This window comes from Aotus nancymaae, unplaced genomic scaffold (genome assembly GCF_030222135.1).
Source record: "Aotus nancymaae isolate 86718 unplaced genomic scaffold, 86718_ANA_hifiasm-v0.15.2.pri h1tg000011l, whole genome shotgun sequence".
NCBI classification, from domain to species: domain Eukaryota; kingdom Metazoa; phylum Chordata; class Mammalia; order Primates; family Aotidae; genus Aotus; species Aotus nancymaae.
The window spans coordinates 20,689,146-20,705,622 of record NW_026988422.1 but is presented as its reverse complement, the minus strand read 5'-3'; the positions used below and the strand labels follow the sequence as shown (position 1 = coordinate 20,705,622).

The following is a 16,477-nucleotide window of genomic DNA, read 5'->3' as shown; positions in this document are numbered from 1 at the left end:
CTCAGTTCTTTCAGTCTGGTTTTCTATTTTTGTCCACCTGGTTGTGTTTTAGTTCATGAGAGAATTTATTCTGATGGGCCAGATTATAATCTGTTTACTAAATTTTAGTCTGCAGGCTAAAAGTAATCCGCGGATTATTTATTTTTGCAAAATATTTAATTCCCCCACTGGAAACTATCCTAAAAGAATGTTAAATTCTCTTAGAATAGCCAGGGGAATTCACAGATACTGGTGAGTCCTGCCATTTTTTTGTTCTCAATACCTAGACATAATAGACCCTACTACCTCCCTTGCATATTTGGCTCCGTTGTGCCTAGGTGTTGGTATACATTACTATGCCTGTCACCTGTAACTGTGACTGTCCCTTAGTTGTATTGTTAATTGTATATATTTTTGTTTAGCTTTTGGTGGGTGAATTGGGCATATTTGCAGATGGAACTGTGTTTAATTTATAGTGCTTGAAGATATAGGACTGATTTTTTTCAGAGAGTTTTTCCAAAGAGGAAAGAATGTTCTCTATTTATTTTTCCTAAGTAATGGGTGCAAGGGTATGAGCGGGCAAAGCCCACAATAGAAAAAGTAAGTTAATACCCGCACTCCTGAGGTGATATGTCAATTTCCTGATGAGTCCTAAGATAATGAGAATGTCAGCAAAGAAACATCTTTTAGCAGAGAAGTCAATCCAAAATGGAGAATAATCCGCGGTGGCCTGATCCTTCTTAGCTCACACAAATTGAAAGTATCTGGCTTGAAATCTGTAGTAATATAATTTAAATATATTTATTACTTTCCTCTCATCACTACTAATGTAGCAAAAAAATGTTTATACTGTGTAACTGGAACATATTACTAGAGAAAAAAGTAGCATATTGGGAACTTAAAACTTTAAAAGCAGGCTAATATGCCCCCTCACAGTGATGTCTGTGGATGATGAATCCAGGTCGGAGAAGACCACTTTACTTTGGGAACTTTACTTCTAGATTTCATTTTGATTTTAACTTTTTTTGGTTTTGTATTTTTTTAATAAACGCACTGGCATTGGAACATAATAAACAAAAATTAAAATGTTTCTTTACTGTGCCTCACCATTGCACAATCAAAAAAATTTTTTTTGCATACACTGTGGTGAAATAATTTTTAAAACTTGGACTTACTACTGTGGAGACTGATGTTTAAAGTTTATAACTGTATAAACATTTTCTATGTCCCCCCACACCATGGATTTCTTATAACATTGGATATATTTTTCCTTGCTGGACTATTCTCTTTTGGATTGACTTCCCCTGTTTGGATTATTTCACTGCATTATCATCTTTAGGATTCATCAGGAACAGGACATTTCACCTCAGGAGTGCGGGTATGTACTTAATTTTTTTTTTTCCCAAAATTTCAGGGCAGGTCTATAAAACTTGGGGGAAACCTTTTTTGAAAGGCTAAACAATCATTCATTCTTGAAATGTAATAGTAAACGATGTAAGTAGCTGTGATTTCTGTTTTTATTCACTGTATGGCATAGGTTTTGCTTATAGTATATTTAGATTGTCAGTCTCTTGGGTGATTCATTGACATCTAGGCTGAAGTTTGGGAATTGTGGGTGTTTAAAATTATTATTTCTATTGCAAGAATAAATATTGATGAAGATCCATGAAACCAAAGGTCTGAGTGTTAAGCAATGTCAATGAGTACAGCAGAAGCTTCTTTAATTAAAAGACACATTTCAGTTCTTGGTGGTTTCCTTTTCTTTAGAAGCAAAAATAATTCAGATGAGCTAGTTTCTAGTTTGCCCTATAATTTTTAGAAGTTATATGCTAACTCACACTGTATTATGGTCAGAAATCTGAACTGTGGGAGATATACTGGGTTTTGGCCCCACGTAATTTTCCACTTAACCTTTATTCACAGAGTACTGAACCAAGGCTTTTCTCATCAAGAATCTCTTAAGGGTTTAAAATAACAGTGTATACTTTTTGCAAAGGCAGGTTAAATCTTGATTTTAATGTAGGCTCTTGGAATGTATTATTTTCTTTATAGTTTTTAACTCTTAAACTTCGTGAGTTAAGATTCCTTGACAAATATATGCTAATAAATGTTTTAGTACTAATATGGATGATCACTTGTAGCCAGTAAAACACCAAAAGATATGGGTGACTTTAAAAAATATTGACAATAAGCTTATAATACTGGTTTATTAATAGCTTTAACACAAAATCTTGGGAAATATAACATGAAATTTTTTTATTGAAAATAACTCTCCATCCATCTATCCTACATTTGAATGTTAACGGGAGATATTTATTTCTACCTTTGGTGCTACTTTTAATTCCACTTATGTGCTGCCATATTGGTGCAAAAACATTTTTGATTAGCTAGCAAAATAAATCCATATACTATCAAACAGAAGCAAACTTGCCCTCAGGGATAAAATATACCAGTAATGTTTAATATTTTTATGAACATTTTCTGGGTTTTCCCACTGATTATTTTCTTTTTACATTCTGTATTTGATTATGGACTTTGGGAGTAAGAGAGGGGACCAAGAACCGTGGAAGAGCTAAACATTTCAATAACTCAAAGGTTTCCTTGACTGAGGCAAGTCAGAGTATTCAAAAGAATAAAGATAAGGCAGGTTTTGACCTTATAAAAAGGTTTTCTTTTTCACATAACCAAGAAATTGACTAAGACCTTAATGTTCTGAAATAAATTCCTAAGAGCCTACTTTACCTGATTTCTCAATTTTCATGGAAAATGTCTTTTTCAATAATAAACTAAAATACAATCCTCTTTTCACTGTAGGCAGTACTTATAAATAGTCTCTGGAAAGTCTAATGAGCTCTGTGGTTGTAACTAGTTCTACTAACTGTCAGCATAAGTGAACAATCAGATGTTATATGAACCATTCTTACTAGAAAATCTTAGTCTCCCAAGCTGCTTCATGCCCTGTCACAATATGCATGGACTTTTCTCACTTATAGGTCCATTTCCCTCCATTTATACATGTCTACTTGTCTGTCCACCTCCATCATCACACCTTTTATTTGGTTGTGTGTTCTTCCTATCAAGGGATATATGTTTCATTTTTCTTTGGTTCAAAAGTTCCTCATCTGTTTATTTCTATTCCTTCCCTTTTTATTTTTATTTTGTAGCTGGCCATAATTTAGAATGAAGTATATTGTTGTAGTTTTTTATTGATTAGTTTTATTTTATTTAAGACACAGATGAGTAGAAAGCTATCTACTCCTTTAAGTAGTTTAATTGAACTTTCCTTCAATATAGCCTTCAGTTGACTTTTTCCATGTCTTAATCATTCTTAATGGATAATATATTTTTCTCTCCTTGATTAAAACCCTGGAATATTTATTCAAATGGGGGAAATCTGGCCACATTGATGGTAACAGCTACTTCAGAAAAAAATATAGGACATTTTATCAAATTCTAGTTTTTTAAGAATTTCTTTAAATAATGATAGGTTCTGTTTATTGGAGATAATACCAAATCAGTAGCATTTATAGACCTAGAGTAAATAGCTCTTCTTTCTTTTAAGATATTGATTGCCATATTTTTTTTTAAAATGCTGCCCATCATTGACAGTTGCTCTGCTAAAAAAAAAAATTCAAGAGGCAATCTTTTATTTACTGCCATAGCAGTGAAAACTTTAAAATTTTAAAAATGTTTTTCTAGTTGTGCTTGCCTCCAGAATGCAGCCTTTCCCATGTGCCTGTCATATTTTGTATGCATGTCTGATTGTATTGCTTTATGATTAGCATATATAGATTTTTTTCTCCAAGCATTTCTCATATAGTCTTAATTAGCAGTTCACCACTGTGAAGCATATGCATTTAACTCTTTCTGTTCTAGAAGGTCTTTTCCCAAATGCAACCATGTTTCTGTACATGGTAGGAATTAAGTCATTACTCACAGGGTACTTGCCTAGATTCATAAAACATTAATTATTCTTTCCCTTTTTTTGTACTGCAGGTCTTCCGACCTCGAACTCCACCGGAGGCGATTGCACTGTGTAGCCGTCTGCTGGAGTATACACCAACTGCCCGATTGACACCACTGGAAGCTTGTGCACATTCATTTTTTGATGAATTACGGGACCCAAATGTCAAACTACCAAATGGGCGAGACACACCTGCACTCTTCAACTTCACCACTCAAGGTAACTCCAAATACTTAGTTCTTTCACCAGTTCTAGGAAAGCTACACACTGGGTGTGAAATGACATTCCATTAATTAAAATCTGTGGAGGACAAAAATGGACATATTAAGTACTTACGGAGGTGAAAAGATTATTCTTTCTAATTTGCTGTCCACTGCTTATATGGTTTTGAACAAAAGACTAGCACATAAAAGTTTTCCAATAGGCATAGCTTCTTTAATTTTTAGCAGAATATAATGTTGGCACATGAGAAGTTACAGAGAATTCAGTGAGTGAAGTTTATCACTAATTGGACTGATGTACAATTTAACCTTTAGGTTTGGATCTGAAACTTAAAATAGTAGCATTTCTTGCTTCCCTTGAGTTTGTATCAATTTTTTAAACCTGGAAATGAATTGGTGACTATGTTTGTATAAATTCAGTTGTCTTCCAAACAGGAGGAAAACTAGAGTCCTGTAAACCCTTTCTAAGAACTTACACAAACGATAGAGACAAGGAATGAAATTTCCATCCCCTCTGAGACTTGGTACCATTGCTGCTGTTGAGAAAGTATTGAAAGGAAAACTAACTTTGTGCATTGGTGGTTTCTGGGAGACCTTGGGGTAGTCACTTTTTCTTAACCATTTCTGTGTTCAATTTTTCTTTTCTTCCTGATTAAGACCTAAGTGATTCATTCAGTCACCCTGCCTCTGATGACATGACTTTCTTCTTATACTGAGCATAAAAAGTGTACAATTCATTACAAAAAAAACACAAGAAGTAGTGATATATTGATTGATAAGTAAGCATACTCAGGCTAGAAAAAAAAAAGGGAGATGTAGAGCTTTCTATGACCAAGAAAGAAATATATTTCCTTTAATCATATATATCATATTTACAAGTCTTTCTTTAAAAAAAGAAAAAAGAATGAACTTTTATTTTTGTATTTTAAAATATTATGTTTGCCCAACACATTAGATATAAATGTGATGTGTGTCTTAAACATTTATGTTTTTGAGGGTTAAGAGATTCATTTATATTGGGATGTAATGTGTATAGACACAGTGTGCAGTCTCTGTGGTTATCAGAGTGCTTATGTGATTCTGTGAGTATCAGTGAAAAAGTGGACCCTATAAACACAGTCATGCATTGTTTAATGATGCAGATATATTCTGAGAAATGTATCATTAGGCAATTTTTGTCCTTGTGCAGGCGTCATAGAGTGTACTTAAACATACTAATTGTATTATTCAAAGTGCTATCATTTTGAGATATGGCCCCTTTTTAAAAAGTGTTAAAATGCTCTGTCTTAGCACCCATTCTGAAACTGGGCTGTGATCACAAAGTAGTACTTTCTCCCGGTCTTTGTAAATCACCATTGTTACTATTTTTGAACAGTGTTTCTATGTAAAGACACAGATGTCCAGGGAAGAGGGGTTTTTTTGTTTTTGTTTTTGTTTTAGATGGAGTCTCACTTTGTCACTTAGGCTGGAGTGCAGTGGCGTGATCTCAGCTCACTGCAACTCTACCTCCCGGGTTAAAGCGATTCTAGTGCCTCAGCCTCCTGAGTAGCTGGGATTACAGGTGCCCACCACCATGCCTGGCTAATTTTTGTATTTTTAGTAGAGACAGGGTTTTGCCATGTTTGCCAGGCTGATTTTAAACTGCTGACCTCAGGTGATCCGCCTGCCTCGGCCTCCCAAAGTGCTGGGATTAAAGGCTTGAGCCACTGCGCCCAGCCTTGATGTCATTCTGTTTGATACTTTATATTCTGATTTTGGAGCAGTGTTTCCAAATGGTGATCTTGTTCTCTAAGGCAGCTGTAACTGTTGTACAGATGCAACTTTAAAGCACATACTAGTTAGTAGTAATCAATGGATGACCAGAATAAAACTGGGTAATCCAAGTGGTTAAAGAAGGAGAATCAGTCTTACAGTTGGTTGAATAGCTAAAGGAAATCTAGAGATAGAAACATTGTGGGGGCCCGGATGGAGGGTAAGGAGTATTAGTGAGGTTCTTCTACAGGCAACATAAAGCCCTCCTCCTTCCTCATAATAAATTGTCAGTGATGCCTGCAGCACTACTTCCCCCAAATAAAATAAAGATCTACATACAGTAGGTGCTCAATGAATGTTTGAGTGCCATGTACCACATTAAATAAACATAATATTTATTAATTTATGCAACCAGTATATATTGGGCATTTCTAATGTTCCCTCTGGTTGTTACTACTATTGTTTTAATTAGCAAAGTAAACCTGCCCTATGTACAGAACTATAAAGATTAAACACTTGAGTAAAATATAGTGTTTTGTTAAGGTAAAGCTTACAACAAAGCTAACTGCAATTTGATGTTTGTTACTGTACCAAGGAGTAGTTAGCCATAAACAATAATTAGTATTACTTTAATATCACAAGAAGTATTTCCTTATTCAGACAGAGGAAGGAGAGAGAGGAGCAGGTATGATACGGACAACTTTGAGATCTTTCTGATTGCCTAAGTCTATAACTTAGGAGAATATCAGACCTCTCTCATTTTTCCAGCACTGAAGCTTCAGTGTTTCAGGACCCCATAACTGACAATATTATCTGCATTCAGATATTGGAAATTGGAATAAACCTTTAGCACACCCCCTTCCTTCTGTTTCTTCCTGTCATTAGAATTTCAAATTCAGCCATAGCTGAATCAGACCTTAGGAAGCAAGTAGAATCAGGAAAGCCCAATAGGGATCAGTATTTTCTTATTAACTAATTTGTTGCCTATTCCAAGACTGGAATATATTAGGGAATCAATTGCTTTGTATGTTTAAAGGTGAGTTTCCTCCTAACTCTATCCCACATACCCAATCTCAATTTTTTACCTAATTTATATGAAATTTTATCAATTGAAATTATTTTAGAAAACATTGTTCTCCTGCGAGTATAGGGTAGGATGGGGTGGTAAAGATATTATCCATTTAGTATGAGCTAATGTGAACATTCTATTCCTCTACCACTTGGCTGCATTATCTGAGAGAATGGTAGCTTTGTGGGGAGGTAAGTATGAGTGGCAGCATGTTGGCTAGGCCAGAAGAAGTGGTAATTTTGTAACTCTAGGGAACTGTTTAATTGAGAGTTGAAATAGGATATTTGGGGCAGCCAGGCAGCCAGTGAGCAATATGTAGACTTAGACTGAATATTTTGGGGAGGAGGATATGAGTATCTGGACATGAAGAAAGCAGGTGATTAGATAGAAGAAGTGTTCCAGAAAGCAAGTAAAGAAAAGAACAGGCTGGACATGGTGTCTCACGCTTGTAATCCCAGCACTTTAGGAGGCCGAGGCGAGCAGATCATGAGGTCAGGAGTTTGAGACCAGCCTGTCCAATATGGTGAAATCCCGTTTCTACTAAAAAATACAAAAATTAGCCAGGTGTGGTGGCACATGCCTGTAGTCCCAGCTACTCGGGAGACTGAGGCAGGAGAATCGCTTGAACCTGGGAGGCAGAGGTTGCAGTGAGCTGAGATTGTGCCACTGCACACCACCAGCCTGGTCAACAAAGTGAGACTCTGTCTAAAAAAAAAAAGAAAAAGGAAAAAAAAAAGAAAAGAACAGTAAAAGGAAGATTGAGATATAAAAAATTAGAAAATATTTTTTGAAAGAGTATAGGAATGTGTTATAGAATAGGAATTGATGAAAACATGGACTTGAAAATGAGTTGGAGACGGGGCAACAAAAGCAAGTGATCTAGAATCCTAGCTCATCAAAGGTTTATATTTATTTCATTTGAAAGCAGTAGATTTCGCCGCTGGATGCGGTGGCTCACGCCTATAATCCCAGCACTTTGGGAGGCCGAGGCGGGTGGATCACGAGGTCAAGAGATCGAGACCATCCTGGTCAACAAGGTGAAACCCCGTCTGTACTAAAAATACAAAAATTAGCTGGGCATGGTGGCGCACGCCTGTAGTCCCAGCTACTCAGGAGGCTGAGGCAGGAGAATTGCTTGAACCCGGGAGGCAGAGGTTGCAGTGAGCCGAGATTGCGCCATTGCACTCCAGCCTGGGTAACAAGAGCGAAACTCCGTCTCAAAAAAAAAAAAAAAAAAAAGAAAGCAGTAGGTTACTTATTTATAAAATCTATTATAATTCATTATTTATGATAATTAGTAGAGTCCATATTTGTAACAATGATTTTTAAACCTTTTTCCTGTTATAAAATAACGATAGACATAAATATGGTCAGCTCATCTATTTATCTACCTGTGTCCTAGGCATTTTCTTCTGGCTTGCCTTATCCTCACACACATCTGAAGTGAATATAGTATTTTAACTACCTGAGGTTGATTAAGTATAGGCATACATTGTCTTATTGAGCTTCACTTTGTTGCATTTCACAGATAGTGCTTTTTTTTTTTTTACAAATAAAAAATAAAAGTTTTGTGTCAACTCTGTGTTGGTCAAGTCTGTTGGTGCCATTCTTCCAACAGCCTATGCTTATATTGTGTCTCTGTGCCACACTTGGTAATTCTTGCAGTATTTAGAGCTTTTTCATTGTTATTACATCCATTATGATGATCTGTGATCAGTAATCTTTTTGATGTTACTATTGTGATCGTTTTGGGAGTTTGTATTGAACTTAATTGATCAATGTGTGTATTCCAACTGCCTGACCCATCAGCCAATCCCCATCTCTCTCCCTCTCCTTGGATCTCCCTGTTCCCTGAGACACAACAGTATTGAAATTAGGCCATTTAATAACCCTACAGTGGCCTCTGAGTGTTCAAGTGAAAGGCAGAGTCACACATACTCTCACTTTAAATCAAAAGCTAGAATAAGCTTAGTGAGGAAAGTTTGTCAAAAGCTGAGATAGACCAAAAGCTAGGTGCTTTGTGCTAAACAGTTAGCCAAGTTATGAATGCAAAGAAAAGTTGTCAAAGGAAATTAAAAGTGCTACTTCAGTGAACACACAAATAAGGAAGTAAATAGAGATCAAAACAGCCTCATTTTCTGAAGGCAAAGCCTAATCCAGAGCAAGGTCCTAGTGTTACTCAATTCTGTGAAGGCTGAGAGAGGTTGAGGAAGCTACAGAGTTTGAAAAGCTAGCAGAGGTTGGTTCATGAGGCTTAAGGAAGGAAGCCATCTCCATACCATACAAGTGCAAGGTGAAGCAGCAAGTGCTGATGTAGAAGCTGCATTTTATCCAGAAGACCTCTAGCCAAGATCATTATGAACATAACTACACTAACAGATTTTCAGTGGAGACAGAACAGCCTTCTATTTGAAGGAGATGCCATCTAGAATCTTCCTAGAGAGGAAAAGTCAGTGGCCTGACGTCAAAGCTTCAAAGAATAGGTTGACTCTCTTGTTATGGGGTGGTACAGCTGGTGATTTTAAGTGGAAGACAGTGCTTCTTTACCATTCCAAAAATCCTGGGGTCCTTAAGAATTATCCTTAATCTACGCTGCTTGTGCTGTATAAATGGAAGAAGAAAGCCTGCATGATAACACATCTGTTTACAGCATGGTTTACTGAATATTTGAAGCCCACTGTTGAGACCTACTGCTCAGGAAAAAAAGATTCAAAATATGACTGCTTATTGACAATGTACCTAGTCATCCATGAGCTCTGATGGAGATGTACAAGGAGATGAATATTGTTTTCATGCCTACTCAACATCCATTCTGCAGCCTGTGGATCAAGGAATAAGTTTTACTTTTATGTGCTGTTATTTAAGAAATGCATTTCATAAGGCTGTAACTGCCATTAGATAGTGATTCCTCTTGTGGATTCGGGAAAAGTAAACTGAAAACCTGGAAAGGAGTCACCATTTTAGGTGTCATTAAGAACATTTGTGATTTGCCAAAGATGTCCAGATATCAAACATTAACAGGATTTTAGAAGTAGTTAATCCCAAGCCTCATGGATAACTTTGAGAGTCTCAAGACTTCAGTGGAGGAAGTCACTGCAGATGTGGTGGAAATAGTAAGAGAACTAGAATTAAAAGTGAAGCCTGAAAAGTGACTGATTTGCTGCAGTCTTATGATAAAACATAAATGGATAAGGAGTTACTTCTTGTGGATGAGCCAAAAAAGTGGTTTCTTGAGAAGGAATCTGCTCCTGGTGAAGCTGCTATGTTGAAATGACAATAAAGGATTTAGAATATTCTGTAATCTTAGTTTAAAGCAGCAGCAGGGTTTGAGAGGATTGACTCCAATTTTGAGAAAAGTTCTACCAGGGTAAAATGCTATCAAACAGCCTTAAATGCTACAGAGAAATCTTTTGTGAAAGGAAGAGTCAATCAATATGACAAACTTCATGGTGTTTTAAGAAATTGCCACAGCCATCCTAACCTTCAGCAACCACCACCCTGGTCAATCAGCAGCCATCAACATCGAGCTATAAGACCCTCCACCCACAAAAGATGACTCACAGGAGGCTCAGGTGATCATTAGGATTTTTTTAGCAATAAAGTATTTTTAAATTAAGATATGTGTGTTGCTACTTTTTTAGATGTAATGCTTATTACCCAGTTAATAGACTATAGTGTAGGGTAAATTTATCAGTTACATGCAGTGGAAAACCAAAACATTTGCATGACTCACTTTATTGCAATGGTCTAGAACCAAACTTGTAGGATCTCTGAGGTACTCCTGTATCTTCCAAGGTTATTCTCAAATTACCATGAACTCTGAGATGGGTCTTGTTGGTTTTTAGACTTATTATTTACAATAGCCATGATTAATATACATGGAATAGGAACACTTGATAATATGTAGAACACATCAACAGAATAGATGTCAGAATTATTCTTTAGTACTTTCTAAATAATCTGGAAGAGAAAAATTTCTATGTAATCAGGTATACTCTTCTGGGCAATGAAATGCTATGTAGGCCAGTGGACACACGCCACAGGGAGAGCTTGGGAAAATTTATAAGTGGACTAAAAGGGGGCACGAAAGATTTAGTTCAGGTAACTACAGTAGTAATGACAAATAATGAGTGATTGTATTCAAGATTTTAGGCTCTAAATTGTCCATTTTTTATAAGAATTTGTATTCCCTGAGATTATTTGGTCCACCTTGCTGCTTTGGACATACTCTACTTGGGAAAATGTAGAGTGGTATAGGAACAAACAATCAAAAACTAATATCTTGAATGAAAGTTCCGCGTGTAGTTTGGACAAATATATTTCCAGAAGCTCAGAACACTGGTGGTATATGATATATAACCAAGACAATAAAGAAATGCAACATTGCAGGAGCAAAGAGTAAGTCAGAACTAAAGCCTAGTTCCCTCTAACATAGTTGTAGACCTTGGCCAACACACTATCCCTACCTGAGTTTCCCCATTTAAATAAATGAGATTGTTGGATTAAAGGACATATACATCTTCAAAATTTTAATTATAAAAATGAATTGACTCCAGAAAAGAAAAAATGATAAAGCTGAAAATGTAGACCACAATAGGATTGAGATACAAAATAAATAAACATAGAAAAATCTAGACTGGTTCTCCCAGAATCAAAATATTAGCAGTATTATTTTTAAATGCCCAATAAGTTTATTTTTAAAATAGGATTTGAAAAACTCAGTAATGCCTTATTTATTGCACTTCATTAAGAATAGAGTTCTGGGCTGGGCACAGTGGCTTATGCCTCTAATCCCAGCACTTTGGGATGCCAGGGTGGGCAGATCACATGAGTTGAGGAGTTTGAGACCAGCCTGGCCAACATGGTGAAACCCCATCTCTACTAAAAATAGAAAAATTAGCCAGGCTTCATGGTGGGTGCCTGTAATCCCAGCTACTCAGGTGGCTGAGGCAAGAGAATCGCTTGAACCCAGGAGGCAGAGGTTGCAGTGAGCCGAGATCATGCCACTGCACTCCAGCCTGGGTGACAGAGTGAAACTCCATCTCAAAAAAAAAAAAAGAATCCTAGCATTTGAATTGCTGCTCAAAATAATACACAAATGTAATGGAGCCCTCCATTATTAAGTCATTTAAACCTTTTTGTGAATAGAGAGAAATAGCACTTTTAACTATATAGACAACCACTGGAAATTATTATATGTACATAAGAGGTATAGTACACACATGAGGCAGTCAGACTTCTTGTAGAACAAAAACAATGTCTGCGTATTTTAGTGACTCCTTTTTGGGGATCTGCAGGGTGAGCTCTTTCAAAGCTAGTAAAGGAGGAAAATTCCCTTTTATCTGATGACTGCTAGGTATTTTATTACATCACTGTAAAAGGAGATCTAGTCAATAGAGAGGTTGATTTCTTCTCTCTGATTCCCACATTGATTGCTGCTCTCAAATTTGTCCTCAGCTTTCATACAACAGTTTGTACAAACACATTACCACCACCACCCACCTGCCCCCTCAGAAAACTAGGAAAGTTCTTACCTGTCCCATCTTATCAATGAATTTTGGGATCTTGCACTTGGAAGAATAGAAACTTTTAAGGAAAATACCAGGTTTTACCAACTAGATGTAGATTTCTTTTTTCCATTGAAAAAGATTGCTTTATCAGGCATATTTGAGTTTATTCATTTAGTCTTTTCATAAGAATTTTTCTTCTGTGGTTTGCAGTATAAAACAACAATGCAGCAAAATTTAGTTAAAGGAGTTTTGTTAACTTTTTGGTTGATTGATAATCTATTTTTAAACTTATTTTGCATTTGTTTAAATTGTGCGTTAAAATGTTTGATTATGGAACATGTAATGATTGATGCACCATCAAAACATCTGTAGTTTTCCCTAGTAAACTGCTATGTGGCTTTTTAATGAATAATCTTCATGACATCTTCAGTTGGCTGAAGAAATTTTTATCACATGTCATTTTTTTCTGAAGTTTTCTGGAATTTCTTGCCATTTTGTTTTTAACTATGTCTCTGCGGTAACAATCTTTTATCCTTTCTATTTTTCATTTCCCTTTCACTTCTCCAGAGCTATCCCACTTCATCATGGACCTTTTTGTTCCCTTAATTATTCCCCTACTTTCAAGCTTGGAACACATGTTTAGTAAATAAATGTTACCTTATTTTTCAATTTCAGTCTCTTCTATACTTCTTCTCTGCCTTCAAGAACACATACACTCTGATACTGAGAAGTGCTGTTGCTTTGCTGTTTCTATCCTCAGAATGCCACCATTTTTTCCATTCTTTCACTGTCGTTTTTATTCACCCTCACTGACTCCATTTTCTTATCACTCATTGCCGTGGATAGATAAAGTGATTGGAAGTAGGTAGTAATGGTTGGGATTGAAAAATAAACCATTTTGAACTGGTTGAGACAGCCCCATAGAAGTGCTCATAGTCTGCCCCCATAAAAAGTGTGGACTTAACAGTAGCAAGAATAGGACTATAGCAAGGGTGAAAGGAGACTTCCTCACAAGGAAAAGGTGTAAGTAACAGTTAACAACCTCTTTGAAGTAGAGAAGAGTGAACAGATGAAAGCAATAGATCTTAAGGATTGCCTGTAATTAAGAAAGAGAAGAAGAACAATGGGGTATAGAAGTTGGAAGGATGTAGAACTGGTAGTGATTGTTCATTTTAGAATTATTAACTTTTAGGGTGTTTGTTTGAAAAAGGTTCACAAAGTACTCCCCTTCACATCTTGGACGCCACCCTCACCCACACTCCATGTCTTTGGGTGTGGCAAAGCCTCTGAGACCTCAGATATTCTCATTTTCATTGTCTTCTTAATTTCTTCACTTTTTTCACCTTACTTTTCACTAGTTGCACCTCTCTCCTTATCCAAAACCCAAATGACAGTCTACTACCAAAGGAAAAAGGGGGATTTTTTTTTTCCTCTTCTGAGATGGTTCAAGCGATTCTCCTGGCTCAGCCTCCTGAGTAGCTGGGACTACAGGTGCATGCCACCACGCCCAGCTAATTTTTGTATTTTTAGTAGAGACTGGATTTCACCATGTTGGTCAGGCTGGTCTCAAACTTCTGACCTCGTGAGCCACCGCACCTGGCTGAGGATTGCTTTTTTAAGCCCATCACGTCTGTGTGTCTGTATAGTCAACCTTCTGTATCTGTAGGTTCCAACAGCCCTGTATTCAACCGACTACAGATTGAAAGTATTCAGGGTGGGGGAATCCAATAAAATAGAACAGTATGACAATAAAAAATAATATAAATTTTAAAACAATTGTATTAAACTATTTACATAGTATTTACATTGTATTAGGTATTACAAGTAATCTAGAGATGATTTAAACTATACAAGAGGCTGAGGCCCGAGAATCGCATGAACCCAAGAGGTGGTGGTTGCAGTAGGCCAGGATTATATATCATTGCACTGCAACTGGGGCGACAGAGCAAGACTTTGTTTCAAAAAATAAAATAAAAAATAAAGTATATGAGAGGCTCTGTGTAGGTTACCTATAAATAGTACACCATTTTATGTAAGGGACTTGAGCATCTTTGGATTTGGGTATCTAAGGAGGTTCTTGGAACCAGTCCCCCAGGATACCAAGGGATAACTGACTATACATTACATATTCTTGTCCAGGCTAAGACACAAAACTGTTATGGACTTCAGCTGGGCATTCAGATACACAGAAGGATAGGTGATGTGGTGAGAGACAGTAAATATATGGGAGAAAATGGGCAGCATGGGCAATAAGGAGAGAGGGACCACAGACCACTGATACTCAGTTTATTTTAAAGATTATTTTTAACAGTAGCTTTGTCAAAATGTCTTACTAAAATCTCCAGTCCTCTTCTCATTTTTTAGATTTTATTTTAGATACTGGGTACATGGTTATAGAGATGTTTTCATTTGACAGTGTCCCTGTCCTAAGTGGTTCCCTTTCTTGTCAGATTGTTTTTTCAGTTGTTCTTGTCAATTTCTGTTGATTAGACAAGGGCAATTATCCTTTCATTTCCCTATCCTGGGACCTTACACACTATTTCATGTTCAGTATTGTTAGATAGATGGATGTGTATGTGGGTGGGTTGATGGATGGATGAATTTTCAAGAAGCCTGTTTTATATAATTTTAATTGAGATGGTAAATCTGAATTTCTTTAGAATAAAAACCACATATTGTATTAATACTTTTTTGTACCTGGAGCTATAAAGTCTTCAGCCATCGCAATTGCTAGGAATTATTTTGCTTTCCTGCATATAAGATTGTGGGTTAAAACTGAACTGATTCGAAGTAAAGTGCCATAGGAGCTTTCTGTTCCTACCAAGTCTGATTGTGAGAAAATAGTATCTCATAGAACCTGATAATTAGGGTAATGGTCTTCACCTGTTTTCCCAGGGAAGACTATTTATTTGATGAGTTGGACTAAATTTTCTCCTCTAAGGGGAAAGGAAAGTGAATAGTCTTCTCTCAGTTTTCAGCTTTTCCTTTCATTCATTTTTAATAAATCTTAGGATCAATTTATTGCTTTTCTTTACCACAATCTGATATCATTTAGTATCTAATTTAGTACAAAATTTGGATATTTAGGTACTGACTTGAATAAATACTACTGGCAGGGGCTTTGCACCAGAAAACATTTTAAAACTGCTGCATTAAAAATACAGTTTCCCTTGCTAGGGGCTTAGAGGAAGGGATTAATGTGGAGTGACTGCTTGTGGGTTTGGGGTTTCCCTTTGGGGTAATGAAAATGTTTTGGAACTAGAGGTCATGGTTATACAACATTGTGAATGTATTAAATGTTGAATCATGCTGAACTGTACAATTGCAAACGGTTTATGTTAACATGAATTTTACCTTAGTTTTTAAAAAAAGCTTTTCTTGAACTTTTTGAAGTTCATACCATATCTGTGAATTGCCAAAGTTGTGCTGTAGCTCAGAGGATAATGTCCTCCTGTAGCTAGTTATGGTTATGATTGTTCCTTCAAACTGTGACACATATTAGAGTGACAATTAGTACTTACAGGCTAAATACTTAAGTAACAAGCGTAAAGCAGGGTTATTCAGGTAACTGGGAGAATAGTCACATTATCTAAAACTAACAACAAATGATTTTATGTGCAGGCTCACTACCACTACTTGCTACAGATCTTGATTCTTCAAAGAAATAAGTACAGTTGACAGAGACAGCTTCCCCCATGCAGATAAAAAGCCTATTTCAAACTTGTGAAAAGTAACAAAAATAATCTTACTGAGTAAAGAAAAGAACTGGATAAAGACATTTTCAGTTTTAATAAAAGCAGTGATACATTAAACAGATGTTTCTCAAATCCTTTTTCCATTAGTGTCTAGATAAATCTTATCTGCCATTGGCTCATAAACAGTTGGGTAGGTTGGTCAGTACATCCAGTTATACATACACATACAGACACACATTCTCATTCATATTTTCTTTGCTATGACACCACCACCATTTAAAAACATA

General features: G+C 36.3%; 1 protein-coding gene across 2 annotated transcripts in view; it reads left to right on the top strand.

The window, feature by feature from the left end:
- GSK3B (glycogen synthase kinase 3 beta) overlaps window positions 1-16,477 on the top strand; it is a 224,182-nt gene that overhangs the window by 187,333 nt on the left and 20,372 nt on the right. The window contains exons 9-10 of one of the 2 annotated variants that reach the window (XM_012463924.2): window positions 1,319-1,357; window positions 3,976-4,162. In XM_012463924.2, the coding sequence (XP_012319347.1) occupies window positions 1,319-1,357; window positions 3,976-4,162 (226 nt within the window). The remainder of the gene's footprint in view (window positions 1-1,318; window positions 1,358-3,975; window positions 4,163-16,477) is intronic. The other variant, XM_012463925.2, reaches the window with a different exon arrangement.